This window comes from Oncorhynchus kisutch, linkage group LG6 (assembly GCF_002021735.2).
Source record: "Oncorhynchus kisutch isolate 150728-3 linkage group LG6, Okis_V2, whole genome shotgun sequence".
Taxonomy (NCBI): domain Eukaryota; kingdom Metazoa; phylum Chordata; class Actinopteri; order Salmoniformes; family Salmonidae; genus Oncorhynchus; species Oncorhynchus kisutch.
In genome coordinates this window covers 17,326,164-17,345,066 of record NC_034179.2, presented here as the reverse complement: position 1 = coordinate 17,345,066, position 18,903 = coordinate 17,326,164, and the positions used below count along the sequence as shown (strand labels likewise).

Below are 18,903 nucleotides of genomic sequence, written 5' to 3'. Positions count from 1 at the left end.
CAATTGTGCGTCGTCCCACGGACCTCCCAGTCTCGGCCGGTTACGAGAGAGGCTGGGCGCGAACCCAGAGTCTCTGGTGGCACAGCTGGCGCTGTAGTACAGCGCCCTTAACCACCCGGGTGGCCCATAAATGCATGCTTTTCAACTGATCGCTGTCTGCACCCGCCCGTCCGACTAGCATCACTACTCTGGGCGGTTCTGACCTAGAATATGTGGACAAGAGGTTGACCGATTATGAATTTTCAAAGCCGATACCGATTATTGGAGGACAAAAAAGCTGATACCGATTACTCGGCTGATTTTTTTAAATGCATTTGTAATAATGACAATTACAACAATACCGAATGAACACTTATTTTAACTTAATATAATACATAAATAAAATCAATTTAGCCTCAGATAATGAAACATGTTCAATTTGGTTTAAATAATGCAAAAACAAGTGTTGGAGACGAAAGTAAAAGTGCAATATGTGCTATGTAAGAAAGCTAACGTTTAAGTTCCTTGCCCAGAACATGAGAACATATGAAAGCTGGTGGTTCCTTTTAACATGAGTCTTCAATATGAGTGAGTCCAAGTAAGAAGTTTTAGGTTGTAGTTATTATAGGAATTATAGGACTATACCATTTGTATTTCATATACCTTTCACTATTGGATGTTCTTATAGGCACTTTAGTATTGCCAGTGTAACAGTATAGCTTCCGTCCCTCTCCTCGCCCCTGCCTGGGCTCGAACCAGGAACACAACGACAACAGCCACCCTCGAAGCAGCGTTACCCATGCAGAGCAAGGGGAACAACTACTCCAAGTCTCAGAGCCAGTGACATTTGAAACGCTATTGGCACGCACCCCGCTAACTAGCTAGCCATTTCACATCACATCGTTACACCAGCCTAATCTCGGGAGTTGATGGCTTTGAGGTCATAAACAGCAGAGCTGCTGGCAAAACGCACGAAAGTGCTGTTTGAATGAATGCTTATGAGCCTGCTGGTGCCTACCATCGCTCAGTCAGACTGCTCTATTAAATCATAGACTTAATTATAACTTAATAACACACAAATGCGAGCCTTAGGTCATTAATATGGTCGAATCCGGAAACTATCATCTCGAAAACAAAACGTTTATTATTTCAGTGAAATACAGAACCGTTCGGTATTTTATCTAACGGGTGGCATCCCTAAGTCTAAATATTCCTGTTACATTGTACAACCTTCAATGTTCTGTCATAATTACGTAAAATTCTGGCAAATTAGTTAGCAATGAGCCAGGCGGCCCAAACTGTTGCATATACCCTGACTCTGCGTGCAATGAACGCAAGAGAAGTGACACAATTTCACCTGGTTAATATTGCCTGCTAACCTGGATTTCTTTTAGCTAAATATGCAGGTTTAAAAATATATACCTCTGTGTATTGATTTTAAGAAAGGTATTGGTGTTTATGGTTAAGTACACGTTGGAGCAACGACAGTCCTTTTTCGCGAATGCGCACTGCATCGATTATATGCAATGCAGGACATGCTAGATAAACTAGTAAAATCGTCAACCAAGTGTAGTTATAACTACTGATTATGATTTATTTAGTTTAATGCTAGCTAGCAACTTACCTTGGCTTCTTACTGCATTCACGTAACAGGCAGGCTCCTCGTGAGGCAGGTGGTTAGGGCGTTGGACTAGTTAACCGTAAGGTTGCAAGATTGAATCCCTGAACAAGGCAGTTCAGGGGCAGGCCGTCATTGAAAATAAGAATGTGTTCTTAACTGACTTGCACGGTTAAATAAAAGGTGTAAAAAAAATAATAAAAAATGTAATCGTCCAAAATTACCGATTGCTATGAAAACTTGAAAAACTTGGCCATTCCGATTAATTGGTCGACCTCTAACGTGGACAACTACAAATACCTAGGTGTCTGGCTAGACTAAACTCTCCTTCCAGACTCACATTGAGCATCTCCAATCCAAAATTAAATCTAGAATCGGCTTCCTTTTCGCAACAAAGCCTCCTTGACGCATGCTACTAAAAATATCCTCGTAAAACTATCCAACTGATCCTTGACTTCGGCGATGTCATTTACAAAATAGCCTCCAACACTCTACTCAGCAAATCAGATGTAGTCTATCACAGTGCCATCCGTTTAGTCGCCAAAGCCCCATATACTACCCACCACTGCGACCTGTACGCTCTCGTTGGCTGGCCCCCGCTTCATATTAGTCGCCAAACCCACTGGCTCCAGGTCACCTATAAGTCTTTGCTAGGTAAAGCCCCGCCTTCTCATCTCACTGGTCACCATAGCAGCACGCGCTGCAGCAGGTATATTTTCTTGAAAGGGGCATGCTTATTTAAGATGGTGAAGAAAGCACTTTTAAAGAACAACCAGGCATCCTCTACTGACGGGATGAGGTCAATATCCTTCCAGGATACCCGGGCCAGGTCGATTAGAAAGGCCTGCTCGCTGAAGTATTTTAGGGAGCGTTTGACAGTGATGAGGGGTGGCATTTTGACCGCGGACCCATTACGGACGAAGGCAATGATCGCTGAGATCCTGGTTGAAGACAGCAGAGGTGTTTTTAGAGGACAAGTTGGTCAGGATGATATCTCTGAGGGTGCCCATGTTTACAGATTTAGGGTTGTACCTGGTAGGTTCCTTAATAATTTGTGTGAGATTGAGGGCATCTAGCTGAGATTGTATGACGGCCGGGGTGTTAAGCATATCCCAGTTTAGGTCACCTAACAGTATGAACTCCGAAGAGGAAGTTTGTACTTCTTCTGTGGTGTGGGCCAATGGGTGTCTTTCTAACAGCTTCCAACAACAAGCGCAAGCTGCACTTGTGCAACTCAAACCGAGTCAGTTCGTAAACAGTGAGTGTGACATACTAACAAAATATGTCAGGGATCATCAACTAGATTCAGCCGCAGGAATATTATTTTTTGTTCTTTAGAGGATAGTCAGGGGTCCGGAACATAATTGAAAATCATTTGTATTCTGCAAATTGACCACAAGATGAGAATCAATAATAATACATTTTCAAGCCTTGCTCATATTTGTACATAATCATAAATACAGTGCCTTCAGAAAGTATTCATACCCCTTGACATATTCCACATTTTGCTGTTACAGCCTGAATTCAAAATCTACACACAATACCCCATAATGACAATAATTCACACCAGAGTCAATACTTTGTAGAAGCACCTTTGGCAGCAATTAAAGCTGTGAGTCTTTCTGGGTAGATTTAAAGAGATTTCCACACCTGGATTGTGCAACATTTGCCCAGGAACATTTACGGTCTTCTTGGCAAGCAACTCCCGTGTAGATTTGGCCTTGTGTTTAAGGTTATTGTTCTGCTGAAAGGTACATTAATCTCCCAATGTCTGCTGGAAAACAGACTGAAGACGTTTTCCACTAGGATTTTACCTGTGCTTATTTTTTTATCCTGGAAAACTCCCCAGTCCTTAACAATTACAAGCATAACCATAACATTATTTAGCCACCACTATTCTTGAAAATATGGAGTGGTACTCAGTAAAGTGTTGTATTTGGATTTGCCCCAAACACAACAATGTGTATTCAGGACAAAAAGTGAATTGCTTTGCCACATTTTTTACATTATTACTTTAGTGCCTTGATACAAACAGGATGCATGTTTTGGAATATTTTTTATTCTGTACAGGCCGTCTTTTCACCCTGTCAATTAGGTCAGTATTGTGGAGTAACTACAATGTTGTTGATCGATCCTCAGTTCTCCTATCACAGCCATTAAACTCTGTTTTAAACTCACCATTGGCCTCTTGGTGAAATCCCTGAATGATTTCCTTCCTCTCCAGCAACTGAGTTAGGAAGGACTCCTGTATCTTTGTAGTGACTGGGTGTATGTATACACTATCCAAAGTGTAATTGATAATTTCACCATACTAAATAGGCATATTCAATATCAGCTGTTTTTATTTTTACTCATCTACCAATAGGTGTCCTTTGTGAAGCATTGGAAAACCTCCCTGGTCTTTGTGGTTGAAATTCACTGCTTGACTGAGGGACCTTACAGATAATTGTAAGTGTGGGGTCTAAAGATGAGGTACTCATTCAAAAAGTTATTAACTCAAGACTTTTCAGCTTTTTATTAAAATGTTAACCATTTCGAAAAACATACTTCCACTTTGACATTATGGGGTATTGTGTGTAGGCCAGTGACAAAAACAACTCAATATAATCCATTTTAAATTCAGGCTATAACAACAAAATGTGGAAAAAGTCAAGGAGTGTGAACAGTTTCCGAAGGAACTGTATCTCTAATATGCGTGGGAATACTTTGGAACATATTTCCTCAATTAAAATCACTTCGAGCTGATTTGCTAGTGTTTTTATAGTATTTTATGTTCAACAACATAAAAACTAAAAATAAATAATTGTATATATTTTTTGCTCAGAATATTTGGGAGACCAAATAAAATCACTGTGGGCTGCTAGTTGGGGAACCCTGGTCTATAATCTAGATATGTAGAGATGATTAGATTATTAATCTGTTAACGAACCGTTTGCAAGGTCCTCTTGTTGAAGTCCTTGCGTCACCTAAACTGTAGCTGTATATATATTCAATAATAAATAAAACAAATGTTGTACCTTATAATACTCTTTCATAAAGCAAATAAGTAACATAGCTGTGGTAATGCTAAAGCTAAAAAAGGACTCGTTGTTACTACTTCAGTCACCAGCTGGGGTGTGACATCACCAAATTGTCCAGATGCTGATGAATTATTCAAATGGAGATATGAAACTCTTCAAACCAGTTGCATGTTTTCATTGTGAAACACTTAAATAGATTAATAAATCAAATAATAAGATTACATTCTGTATTGTCGCCTCATATGCATCATGGTGTCTGTGTTCTCACTCGCCCTCTAGTGACTGACTGGGCTGTTCTCGCCCTCTAGTGACTGACTGGGCTGTTCTCGCCCTCTAGTGACTGACTGGGCTGTTCTCGCCCTCTAGTGACTGACTGGGCTGTTCTCGCCCTCTAGTGACTGACTGGGCTGTTCTCGCCCTCTAGTGACTGACTGGGCTGTTCTCGCCCTCTAGTGACTGACTGGGCTGTTCTCGCCCTCTAGTGACTGACTGGGCTGTTCTCGCCCTCTAGTGACTGACTGGGCTGTTCTCGCCCTCTAGTGACTGACTGGGCTGTTCTCGCCCTCTAGTGACTGACTGGGCTGTTCTCGCCCTCTAGTGACTGACTGGGCTGTTCTCGCCCTCTAGTGACTGACTGGGCTGTTCTCGCCCTCTAGTGACTGACTGGGCTGTTCTCGCCCTCTAGTGACTGACTGGGCTGTTCTCGCCCTCTAGTGACTGACTGGGCTGTTCTCGCCCTCTAGTGACTGACTGGGCTGTTCTCGCCCTCTAGTGACTGACTGGGCTGTTCTCGCCCTCTAGTGACTGACTGGGCTGTTCTCGCCCTCTAGTGACTGACTGGGCTGTTCTCGCCCTCTAGTGACTGACTGGGCTGTCTCAGTGGCTGCAGAAAATAGAGGTATTACTGCTGTAAGAGATATTTAATCAACTTCAGCACTCTGCTTTGGTACATCAAATATTCACATGAAAATGATTGTGTAACCATAAACAATAAAATTGCCACTATTTTACCTCCTGTTGTCTTCAGCAACTCATCCCTCATCTCCAATGTTGTCAGGAGGAAGTTGCTGGACAGGCATTCGTATATATGGACCACAGCAGCCTGGTGTCTGCATGGAGCTCCTGTGTGCCCTACTGAACAAATGCATGTCCGCAGTATAGGTCTGTCCTGGTGTGGTGCCCTTCACCCTGTACTGCTTCTCTGCACACCTGACAGACATTAGGAGAGAGAAGATAGACAGCTTATAATAGAAGATACAACAAATAAAAGACCACATAATATTTAAAAAATGTATTACAAACCTGTATTCATTACTATTTACCTGCTCAATGTCAGATGGGTTGACGCTACTATCCTGTGCCAGAAAATGTGAGTGCTGGAACATTTCCCAGCGGCCAAGGACAATGTCAGTCACCCGTGCCTCATAGTAAGCATTCAGGCGCAGGGAGATTTAACACTTTCGTCCTTTGGTGGAGTTTACCCTTAAGGATCCGCATGCTGCCTTATTGGGGTCACTCCCTCAGGTTGGCAGCTCCTACCGATAGCTGAATGCCCAACACTCTATACGAGTGAACAGTCAATGGAAGTAGGTTGTGAATTTCTTGTACCTGTAATTAGAGTAAAATATGTACTTGAACTATCACATACTGGTTACAAACTATAAAGGGAAAATGTATCCCAAATAACAACATATCCAAAACAAAGACTGGGTACATTTCTATTAGAAAATACTAAAACTGAGAAGTTACTGAGAATAAAGCATAAGTTAATAGACTGCACCTCATTATACTACACTAACCTGGCTACAAATGTGTTTTGATCTGCCTGCTGATAGAGGGGCTCAACTATCTCTTCAATGTCATATATGATGTCTTTGGGACAGCGAAGAGGGTCTGCCTGTCTCTCAGGTCTATGCCTCTCTCCACAGCCACACTGCCTGGAGTAGGTGGAAGGCGCAGAGGAGCATTTTGGACCCTGGAAATGGCCTCCCTAATGCTCCCCTCTCTGCCTTGCAGTCATCTGTAATGAGGCGAGGATCAGCCTGACCACTCCCTGCAAAGGCATCCTCCCTAAGGATGTCCTTCAACAGTTGAAGACACTCCAGGAGGATTGTGGAATCATCCTCAGATTGAATCAGGAAACCCCAAGGGGGAGACCGCCAGCACAGATGTGGGTAAGAGAACCTCTGCAGTTCTCTTGTTCCCAGAGAAATCAATGAAGCAGAGCTCCTCACTGTGTCTGGCCTAATGGACACGCTTCATCAGTGGGGAATAGATAGCCACGCGAGGTGTTCCTACAAGAGGTTCTCAATCTTGGCACAGATATCGCCAGCACCTAAGATTATACTCCTCAACATGCCTCTCAGGCCCATTCTGTTCCCATATGCCTGCCTGAACACACTGTGGTACAATCTGTGCAAAAAGTAAAAGTAGCACAATGATGTCCACAAGTTCACTACTAATACTGTAAAACATACCACGATACAAAAGGAAATTTTGATAATCATCTAAAAATATCACCCAGTTTCTTATGCACCTTCCCTAACTTACCGGTAGCAGAACTGAAGGTCTGGACAGAGGGATCTGTTTGCCGTGGTGAAGATGTAGTCCTCTCCGTCGTTCTTCAGGACTGTCAGGGCAGACCCCGATTGTAACTTACTGTACTGGCTGATGTAACTGGATGAAGTTGATGATCTGCTCAGATGAGGTCTGTCCTTTTGCAGGCATGTTCTGACCACACACACACACACACACACACACACACACACACACACACACACACACACACACACACACACACACACACACACACACACACAATATCAGCATTGACTGTAGCTTAAATGGATATAGTTGTATTGAATGTGTAAGAAATTGCTATGCAAAGGGCCAGATGGGTAACCATTCACAATAACTGCAGTTCATTATTAGCCTACTCAGTCAATAAGCACCAGCCGGACAGACTATCTAGCTAAATTAGCTACAGAAAGTACTGTAGAAATCTCACCTTTCTGCAGCAGGTACCTCTGGTCGGGCAGCTTCATCTTGTAGCTGGTCGAGGGACTAACTTACTTCCACTAGCTACTACTAGCTAACATGACTATAGCCAGTAGCCAGATAGTGCTAGCTAGCCAGCCTGCTAGCTTGCTACCAGTCAGCAGTAACGTTAGCCGGCTAATGCTAGCTATCCAGGTGGTGCAAGCAACTATGTTCAGTTGTTGTGGAGTTCGTCCTATTGGCATGCTAACTTCATGATAAGTTATGCATCTTAGCTAACATTCCAAGTTGTATCTTCCTGGCTGTCACAAAATTGCTTAATCCCTTCTCTGTCCTGCCTGAAACGTCTTCTACGGCATCTTGGCGACCACACAATTTAATGTGCATACCGACAACTACACGGGATGGAAACAGGATCCCCCCCCCCCCAAATTAAAAAACTATATAACTTTTCTGTTAAAAATAAATTAATGAAACAGATCTTATCCCTACACAGGCTCAATGGGAACCTGGTAGGGCAGGTCTTCCCGCTCCAGTCAGTACATCTTGCAAGTCTTCAGATGTAAAATCCTTGAGTCCCAAAAACGTTTCTACCACAGCCACAATAATGTCCAGTTTTTTTTGTTTGTTATTTATGACTTGTGCTCTACAATTTGTAACTGTGGCAATGAACGCAAAAAAACAAAACAAAAACCTTTTTAAAAGACACACAGCGTTTATTCTGTCTGACAGCAAACATTTACTACAGGCTGTGGTGTTTCCACTACCATATCTTCACTAGCATCACTTGTTTTCTAAATTATTTTAATCGCCTCCGCATAAGCGATTCGACCGCTTTAACACTTGCCACCTCAATTTCCTTCACACTTACATGGCACTCCAGGAACATGATCCCTACCACAATTGCAATACCGTTCTCCTTCTACACACCGTTCTTCACTATACTCTGTTAGTCTGCACACACTTGAAACATGGCAAAATCCTTTACAATTCTTAAACGGCAGTGGTTTTTGGACGAAAGTTCTTACGGCGTATCTTACGTAACCAAACTTCACATGCGTAGGTATTTGCTCTTTATAAAAAAAACAACAGGACCGAAAAACTTCCTTCTTTTTCCCCATTCACCCAGCGGGTCAGACACCGGGCACCAGGAATTCTCTTCATGTATTCAACATGACCATCCGTCGTCACCCATGAGCTGACTCCTTTGACGAGCGCTCTACTCCTGCTTCTTCTTCTGTGGATTTTATATGGCGGTTGGCAACCAACTTTCAGGTGCATTACCGCCACCAAATTGACTGGAGTTTGGACCAGAGACAGTGAAGGTCTAAATCATACCCAATAATATCATCTCCCTAAGGAAACGAAATACATAATTAAATACTACAGCCCCTGAAGATTTCCCCAGTTCACTTAACGGGGCAGCAGGGTAGCCTAGTGGTTAGAGTGTTGGACTAGTAACCGGAAGGTTGGAAGTTCAAACCCCCGAGCTGACAAGGTACAAATCTGTCGTTCTGCCCCTGAACAGGCAGTTAACCCACTGTTCCTAGGCTGTAATTGAAAATAAGAATTTGTTCTTAACTGACCTGCCTAGTTAAATAAGGTAAAATAACCCATTATTCCTCAAATCTAATAACAATCCCTCACATATTCCTTGCACTGAAACTGCACATGTTTTCAACTCCTCCTGACAATGATCACACCCCCCAGTCTAATGTTTCCCTACGAATTTCAATGTACAATGTTCAATGTCCCAGTCTCAGCCTTGTGACTACACTTTCCTCTCTTCGACCTCCCTGCCACCAACTTTTCCTGGATCTCCCTGATTCCACAACTCTTGCCATTTGTTTTTAACCAGTGTTCTTATTAACCTTTTGGATTCTGCTTTACTGATTGACAATTCCATCTCAACACTAGGATGTTTAAGAGCCTGCTTGGTGATAACATCCACCTCCTCATTCCCCTCTACTCCCACATGAGCTGGTACCCAGAGGAACATCACAAATACCACAATCTGTTTCACCCTGTACAAACACTGCAAAACCTCATACAACACATCCTGTCTGCTCTGAGACACAAATTAATTTAAGCTCATCAATGCTGCACAGGAGTCAGAGCAGATGACTACTCTGTCTGGCCTCACCTCCTCCACCTACTCTGCAGCCAATAGTATGGCCAACAACTCCATTGTGTAAACAGATAAATGATCCGTGGCTCTTTTTGTCACTGCCACCTTAAACTCAGGAACACCAAAAGCTTCACCTGTCCTCCCTGTTTTAGGGTCCTTAGATCCATCTGGATGGATCTAAAAAAAGCATAGTACTGTGTTCTTAAATGTTCACTAACAACTGAATCTACTCCTTCCTCAACTCTTAGCCTCTCAAGCAACCTCAGATCTATCACTGGCTGAGGGAGAAACCAAGGTAGAATAGCAGGAAGAACCACTGAGGGGCTCAACTCCCTCCCAAACAACCCCATCTCTCTCACCATGCCAATGACTATCCACCCAAAGCTTGTATTCAGATTTTGTTCGTCCCCAGCACTCTGCTGCCGACACTGCAGCTCAACCCAGACTAAGCAAACACCTGCTATGCACTGTGAATATTATATTAGGCGGCGTGTACTTCCAGGTATGAATTAAACGAAACATGGGATAAATGTTGTTATTTGTTTTCTGTTACTCGATGCCGAAATTGAACACCATAAACAGGAAAAATAAGCTGATATCCGATTTCAACTACAATTATTAATTTCCTTGTTTGGCCTTGACAAGCACAAGCCTTGACAGGATAATAAGAAATAGGAATTATCCATTAGCACATGGACCTTACAGATGTAGTATCTTCATTTGATCACTCTTTTGTTGCTGCAAACTTGTAGTGTATTTTAGCTTTAAAAAAAGGTTCTAAAGTTTTAATTTCCACTTTCAAAATTTGAGAATTGATTTGCCCCAACGAAAAATGTATCAACACCTACAAAAATATCCATTAATTGTATTCCACATAATAATTCACATTTCTTGTTACTGCAGGACAATTAACTTGCTGTAGCAAATTGGCTCATTAAGATCCTACATTGTAAGTCACAACATGTAGTGTAGGAGACAGTAGTCAAATAGAAGCAGACAGTTACACAGTTGCATCTTATCGTCAAATCCTGGAAGAAACACAAGCCCTACATATAAGTCGCTTTCACTTAGTCTTTCACCTCATGCTGTATCTGTCAAAACTAAATTACTGTATTTTCTAATTAAATTGTGGATGTTCTCTTGCACAGATTAGATGTACCACTGCTAAATGCATGAACAGGCTGGTAACCCTGGCTGAGGCTAAATCTGCTCTGTGAGTGACTGTACCTTTGGAGGAGTGATCGTAACCAATCTTCTTAACGGTGTTCCTGACCACCTCCACGAGGTCCACTACACCTTTGGAGGTGACCTCTCCACACAGCATGATCATACCAGTCTTCGTAACAGTTTCTAGTGCAGAAAGAGTTCAGTAATGTTGAGGTGAAAGGTCATTCAGATATGAAATAATGAAAAACAACTATTGATAAAGTCTTGTTTGTCTGTTAACATATAAGAGCTTTAGAGAATGTAAAACTGGACAAACTTACCACAAGCCACTTTGGAGTCAGGGTCCAGAGTTAGGTATGCATCAAGGACAGCATCACTTATTTGGTCACACATTTTGTCTGGGGAAAAATTATATGGTTTAATAAATATTGATATCCTATGTGCTAAAAAATAAATATATATTCTGTGTGACAGTAATTAATGTAAAGTCATTTGCATTCATACAGAGCTACTTGAGAGCTCGCCAGTTTGTAGTCCTAAAAAACAGAAATGAGTTACCTCTGGTTCGTTCAGCCATCCCTATGGGGAAAATTAATGGGGCAAGAATGGGGTTATGGGGATAAATGCCGAAAATTAGGTCTGAGGTTCACACAGGCTTATGAGATCTACATTTTGTTCTATGAGATCATATCAATCAGTTAACATGACCTTAATAAACTATGAAGCCTTTATGTGCTTGTTTTGATTGAATAAATGCTTCAAAATGCACAAAAAAGGGACATCAGCTGATGAAGATTAGCTCATGGAACAAAACATATAAGATCTCCTAAGCCTGCGCTTACCACAGACCTTATTTTGGGCGTCTATCCCAAAATCCCATTAATTTCTCCATAGGCTTTGGGCAACAAGACGTGACGGAGTTAGTGCCTACAAAAATACACCATTACTATGGCTCTCTATAGCAGGGCCGGCTCCATGCATAAGCGACATAAGCAGTCGCTTAGGGCCCTAGGCCATTAGGGGGGCCCTCTGACCAAAAAAACAAACCACATACATATATACACTGCTCAAAAAAATAAAGAGAACACTAAAATAACACATCCTAGATCTGAATGAAATATTCTTATTAAATAATTTTTTCTTTACATAGTTGAATGTGCTGACAAAAATTATCAATGGAAATCAAATTTATCAACCCATGGAGGTCTGGATTTGGAGTCACACTCAAAATGAAAGTGGAAAACCACACTACAGGCTGATCCAACTTTGATGCAATGTCCTTAAAACAAGTCAAAATGAGACTCAGTAGTGTGTGTGGCCTCCACATGCCTGTATGACCTCCCTACAACGCCTGGGCATGCTCCTGATGAGGTGGCGGATGGTCTCCTGAGGGATCTCCTCCCAGACCTGGACTAAAGCATCCGCCAACTCCTTGGTGGCGTTGGTGGCGTTGGTGGATGGAGCGAGACATGATGTCCCAGATGTGCTCAATTGGATTCAGGTCTGGGGAATGGGCGGGCCAGTCCATAGCATCAATGCCTTCCTCTTGTAGGAACTGCTGACACACTCCAGCCACATGAGGTCTAGCATTGTCTTGCATTAGGAGGAACCCAGGGCCAACCACACCAGCATATGGTCTCACAAGGGGTCTGAGGATCTCATCTCGGTACCTATAATGGCAGTCAGGCTACCTCTGGCGAGCACATGGAGGGCTGTGCGGCCCCCCAAAGAAATGCCACCCCACACCATGACTGACCCACCGCGAAACCGGTCATACTGGAGGATGTTGCAGGCAGCAGAACGTTCTCCACGGCGTCTCCAGACTGTCACATGTGCTCAGTGTGAACCTGCTTTCATCTGTGAAGAGCATAGGGCGCCAGTGGCGAATTTGCCAATCTTGGTGTTCTCTGGCAAATGCCAAACGTCCTGCACGGTGTTGGGCTGTAAGCACAACCCCCACCTGTGGACGTCGGGCCCTCATACCACCCTCATGGAGTCTGTTTCTGACCGTTTGAGCAGACACATGCACATTTGTGGCCTGCTGGAGGTCATTTTGCAGGGCTCTGGCAGTGCTCCTCCTTGCACAAAGGCGGTCCTGCTGCTGGGTTGTTGCCCTCCTACGGCCTCCTCCACATCTCCTGATGTACTAGCCTGTCTCCTGGTAGCGCCTCCATGCTCTGGACACTACGCTCACAGACACAGCAAACCTTCTTGTCACATCTCGCATTGATGTGCCATCCTGAATGAGCTGCACTACCTGAGCCACTTGTGTGGGTTGTAGACTCCGTCTCATGCTACCACTGGAGTGAAAGCACTGCCAGCATTCAAAAGTGACCAAAACATCAGCCAGGAAGCATAGGAACTGAGAAGTGGTCTGTGGTCCCCACCTGCAGAGAACCACTCCTTTATTGGGGGTGTCTTGCTAAATGCCTATAATTTCCACCTGTTGTCTATTCCATTTGCACAACAGCATGTGAAATGTATTGTCAATCAGTGTTGCTTCCTAAGTGGACAGTTTGATTTCACAGAAGTGTGATTGACCTGGAGTTACATTGTTTTGTTTAAGTGTTCCCTTTATTTTTTTGAGCAGTGTATATATATATATATATTTTTTTTTTGGAACTCAGTCGGTGTCTCAACTTACTGTTGAGAGTTAGAATACTAGAATACAGTTCGAAATGTAGTTGTGCATCAGCAATTTCTCTCTTGTTATTTTAGTCACTGACAGTCACTCAATTAGCATTGTCAGCGTAGCAATTTATTTATTTATTGGTAAATTTGTCTAGCCAGCTATCTAAACTTGTAGTAATCATGGCCAAATACCAACCAGGCGCAGTACAGGTGCCCCCCATTGATTTTGTTAGTCACTCTCACTCTGGCATAAGTCATGGCAAAATGTGTAGAATTGCAGGAAATTAGCTTTAAAACTATTGTGAATCCACCCAAAACTGAAGGGTCCATGCTATCTGGGAACCTTAGGACATCCCTACCCCCATTGAAGTTGACATTTAAAATGGTTAAGGTTGGGTAAGGGTAGGGTTAAGGACGTCCCAAGGTTCTCGGATAGTATGGACCCAGCTGAAGTGGGTTGACATAAATTTTTCCAAAGCCCTGCAGATGATGTAACATCGTACAATCATCGGAAAGTCTTGCGAGTTTACTACTGCAGATGCGCATGTAGAAGTGAAAGTTTACGCGAGAAACACTCGCTTCACGACACTTCGATACAGCTACGACCGGAAGTGACTTTTTCGTAGCAGGTTAGGGTTATTAGGTTAAGGGTTAGCAATAATCCTCCATATATCGGGGTGGCGTGAAAAGAATGTGTCCCAGTTTAAACAGTCAGCACGATCCGATAATAAAAACAGACACTACTATCCATGCTTGACAGTATGCAATGCTGGTATTAGCCCTCAAACTGACATCCATAACAGTGAAAGAGCACATGTCATGCACGAGTAAAGCTACGTGTGATAGTTCAGTCGGCTAAATGTGCTACACTCGTACAACAACATTAGATACAATATAGCCTACAAACGCATGGGAAGTAAACACCAACCAGAATGTCCCTCTCCAACTGACTCCGATGTAAAAAGGAATGTTTTCCCACTGGGTCTGTTGCCGCTGGGATTCATCTTCAGTTGGTCGGTTGAACAAGTGTTACAATCAAAAGCTTGTTGAATTTGAAGTTAGAACGGAAACAGATGCTATATATATATATAGGCTACTTACTATCGTATCGACTAATGATTAACCTACAGTAGGCGACAATATTTTAAATTCTGCTTCTGATCTAGCGCCGCCTACTGGAAATGTATAGTGATGCACGACTCCAGGATTGTTGGAGTCGACTCCGACTCCTTTGGTTGGAATTGAAGGAATCGACTCTTGCTCGACTCCCAAAACACGTTGAAACGGTTGTGCAAACACGTACACACCACTTCATTATTGCAGAGTCCTACTAGGAAGACTACACATTTGCGTTCTGGAGGACTGACATGTGCATGATGCTGCCCATTTGCTCATCAATTTAGTCTATAGAATGCCTATCCTGTTTGAATATAGGTGATGTGTAAGAACTACAATATCTCAGTTATATTCATGCTGTTCAGCCTTGACTGATCCCCCTGCGCACTCCACGCTGATAACCCTATTATGTGCCATGTTATAGCCCTATTGGACAGGTATTACTAGAGATGTTGGTTATGTAATTATTATAAACTGGGTGGTTCGAGTCCTGTCCTGAATGCTGATTGGCTGACAGCGTGGTATATCAGACCATATAACATGTGTATGACAAAACATGTATTTTTACTGCTTTGACGGCCAATATACCACGGCTAATGGCTGTATCCAGACACTCCGTGTCATGCATAAGAACAGCCCTCAGCCATGGTATATTGGCCATATGCCCCCCCCCCCATTCCAGAGAATGATTCACACATGAATACTTTTTTCCAAACTACTCCCTGTAATTCGGATTTTTTTTTTATTGAATTGACTATTAATGATGGACGCCTGGAGGTTTTATTCTAGGCGTTAAGATATTTCACCGTTTGACGATAATAGCCTATACTGACAACTCGTGCTTGGCTGCCAAATTTATAGGTGTCCCCATAATATTTAAATTGATGAAGTGTGATCAGAATAATTATTGTAACGTGGTAGACGTCCTTCTTAATAACAATGTCCGCATTCTGCTGATTTGAGCTGCTGAACCGTATTTGCACTTGAGATGCATTTATGGATGAGAAAGTGAACTAGCCATTTTCAAAAAGTTTGGCTGGTATGCCCTGCTTTGCATCAACTCTGTTCGTGTAGAGCCACAATCCTGTAGGTTTTCACTCAAACTCTAATCTAGCGCATCTGGTTAGATAATTAGCTGGTTGATAAACTGAGTCAGGTTAGTTACAACTGGGGTTGGAGCCGAAACCTTCCTGTAGGTTATTTCTCCAGGAACAGGATTTGAGAACCCTGACCTAAGACATCAACAGCCAGCCAGGGTTTCATTAAATAGGCACAATACTTTTTATTGCACTTTTAAACCTAATTAAACTGATGCATTTGGCGAGGTTTAACTTCAATTCACTGGCACTATGGATAGTAGCTTAGCCGTACTCATTGATAGCCAAACATGTACTTTAATATACTGTTGGTGAATTTACGAGGCATTGCAAGACAAAAGACACTGCGAGATACTGATTACCAAGATATAGCCTATGCGCACGGTTCCAGCAGTCTTTCTGTCTGCCCCGATCCTCGCTGGCTCACATGCTTTCTCTTCACTATGAAAAACGCTGGTGTGTGTTTGGTCTACAGTCTGTTGCGTGTAGAGTAGCTCAGCCTACTCATTGATATACCCAATTTTAGTGCATTTGCGCGAGTTATTTCAAGCCAAGAAATTGGGAGATACAGCATTGCGATAGCCTATACATCTTCTGATGTCTGATGACCGATGCACGGTTCTGAATGTCTGCAACTCTGCATTGTGGCCGACGTCCCTTACCTATGCATGGCTGTGCTCCTCCCCTCTCGTTAGCTAGCTCTTCCTTTGCTGTGAAAGATGCCAGAGGAGTCGACTCCCCACCACCAATTTAACGGCCTAGCCATTTTGCTAGCTAACACAATGTAGGCTACAATAATGTTTTAAAACGGTTTATAAATAGGTTTTCTAATCCAACATAGGCCTAGATGTATTGAGTTGTCACAAAGTAGCTGTGTCAGGCACACTAGGTAGGGGTAGGGGCAACATTGTATCAGATGGACAAAGATAACTGCAGTGAGAATGAAATGGCTGCAAACTGATGCTACATAATAGGAGGTTGGTTCATCATCTCACAAAGCAAGCAATAATTCCTCCCGAAAAAGGACAAAAAGAACACTACAGCACAGATTAAGAATTTATTTTAACCAATCAATCGTATATATAAAGCCCTTACATTTATTTTACTAGGCAAGTCAGTTAAGAAAAATTTCTTATTTTCAATGACTGGCAGAAGGACAGATTTGTACCTTACCAGCTCAGGTATTTGAACTTGCAACCTTTCAGTTACTAGTCCAACGCTCTAACCACTAGGCTACGCTGCCACATCAACTTATGTCACAAAGTGCTGTACAGAAACCCAGCCTAAAACCCCAAACAGCAAGCAATATAGGTGTAGAAGTACGGTGGCTAGGAAAAATTCCCTAGAAAGGCCAAAACCTAGGAAGAAACCTAGAGAGGAACCAGGCTATGAGGGGTGGCCAGTCCTCTTCTGGCTGTGCCGGATGGAGATTATAACAGAGCATGGCCAAGATGTTCAAATGTTCATAGATGACCAGTAGGGTCAAATAATAATAATCACAGTGGTTGTAGAGGGTGCCACAGGTCAGCACCTCAGGAGTAAATGTCAGTTGGCTTTTCATAGCCGATCATTCAGAGTTTCTCTACCGCTCCTGCTGTCTCTAGAGAGTTGAAAACAGCAGGTCTGGGACAGGTAGCACGTCCAGTGAACAGGTCAGCGTTCCATTGCTGCAGGCAGAACAGTTGAAACTGGAGCAGCAGCACGACCAGGTAGACTGGGGACAGCAAGGAGTCATCAGGACAGGTAGTCCTGAAGCATGGTCCTAGGGCTCAGGTCCTCTGAGAGAGAGAAAGAAAGAAAGAGAGGAAGAATTAGAGAGTATACTTAAATTCACACAGGACACCAGATAGACAGGAGAAATACTCCAGATATAACAGACTGACCCTAGCCCCCCGACACAAACTATTGCAGCATAAATGCGGCAGTTTTAACTTGTTGTAGCCTATCAACCAAGACCATGCCAATAGTGTACTGCATTGTAGCTAGAAGCTAGATCATCCTTGCTGTCAGAGGTGCAAGATTTTATGTGTGTGTGTGTGTGTGTGTGTGTGTGTGTGAGAGAGAGAGGGGGGTAGGGGTCAATTATTCCTAACCCAACTGCCGTTTGGAGCTCTGTATCGAAGAACCATTCCATTGGATGGGTGAGCAAACTATTACTACACTACAATATGTGTAATTCCATGTGCTGGCAATCAGGTTCAGATACCACATCCTGTCAGAGGATGGGGTGTCCTAAATCTGTGTCACAGAGCTCAGCTACAGTATGAGTCCAGTAGGGCCCATCAATTTCTTAACAATATCCATTTACAACCTTATACTGTACTGGAATAGATGGAGTTACAAGGACAGATTTCACCACAAATCAAGGGGATATCATATGGGTTACACATACCTACAGTAGTCTTTTCCTACTGTTTGATGGCCTAAGAAAGGGGAACGTTTAATGTGAAATTGTTTATTTTCTTCAAGTTATACCCTATTTAGAGAAGAAGAGTGATTCAGTTTTACTATAAAATACAGTAACACTCAAACATGTCAAAACATTTAGACTGCTTTGAGGGAGGGAATATCTGTCTCTTTAAAATAACAAGAGTGGAGCTTATTTCCATAAATAAAGTGTATGCCCTCCTCTTCCTGGTACTAGCCTCATGTTTGGAACAGTACGATCTGAACAACATGGCCAGCCATGGAAATAAAATCTAATTGTATTAGTCACATGCTTCATAAATAACAAGTGTGGACTAACAGTGATGCTTACTGACGGGCCCTTCCCAACATTGCAGAGAGAAAGAAAATAGAGAAATAATAAAATAAAACACGTAATAATAGATACACAATGAGAAACGATAAGGTGGCTATACAGTACAGGGGATACCAGTACCGAGTCAATGTGCAAGGCTACAAGGTACATAATTGAGGTAGATATGTACATATGAATAGGAATAAAGTAACAGATAGTAAACAGTAGCCGCAGTGTGATGAATCAAAAAAGTTAGAGCAAAAAGAGTCAATGCAGATAGTCCGGGTAACTATTTAACTAACTATTTAGCATTCTTATGAAATCAGATGTAGCTTATGTAGCAAGCAAGTGACGTAACTTTTTATTGCCTTCAAGATCTGCAGTTCCTTTGCTAACAGCCCCCTGATAAA

The 18,903-nt window shown here is 42.7% G+C and overlaps 1 protein-coding gene across 4 annotated transcripts in view; it reads right to left on the bottom strand.

Moving 5' to 3' along the window:
• The window catches only part of mat2al (methionine adenosyltransferase II, alpha-like), a 43,751-nt gene extending 29,024 nt beyond the window's left edge, over window positions 1–14,727 (bottom strand). Inside the window, exons 1-4 of one of the 4 annotated variants that reach the window (XM_031826308.1) lie at window positions 7,625–9,061; window positions 7,168–7,347; window positions 5,940–6,225; window positions 5,629–5,826 (exon numbers count right to left, since the gene is read on the bottom strand). Coding sequence is in view for 1 of the 4 variants with exons in the window: in XM_020484954.2 (XP_020340543.1) it covers window positions 10,970–11,092; window positions 11,230–11,307; window positions 14,469–14,544 (277 nt within the window). In the remaining 3 variants the exon portion in view is untranslated. Of the gene's footprint in view, window positions 1–5,628; window positions 5,827–5,939; window positions 6,226–7,167; window positions 7,367–7,624; window positions 9,062–10,969; window positions 11,093–11,229; window positions 11,308–14,468 lie in introns of those variants that run through there. The other 3 variants (XM_020484954.2, XM_031826309.1, XM_031826310.1) reach the window with 3 other exon arrangements.
• Between the last annotated feature and the right edge of the window lie 4,176 nt (window positions 14,728–18,903).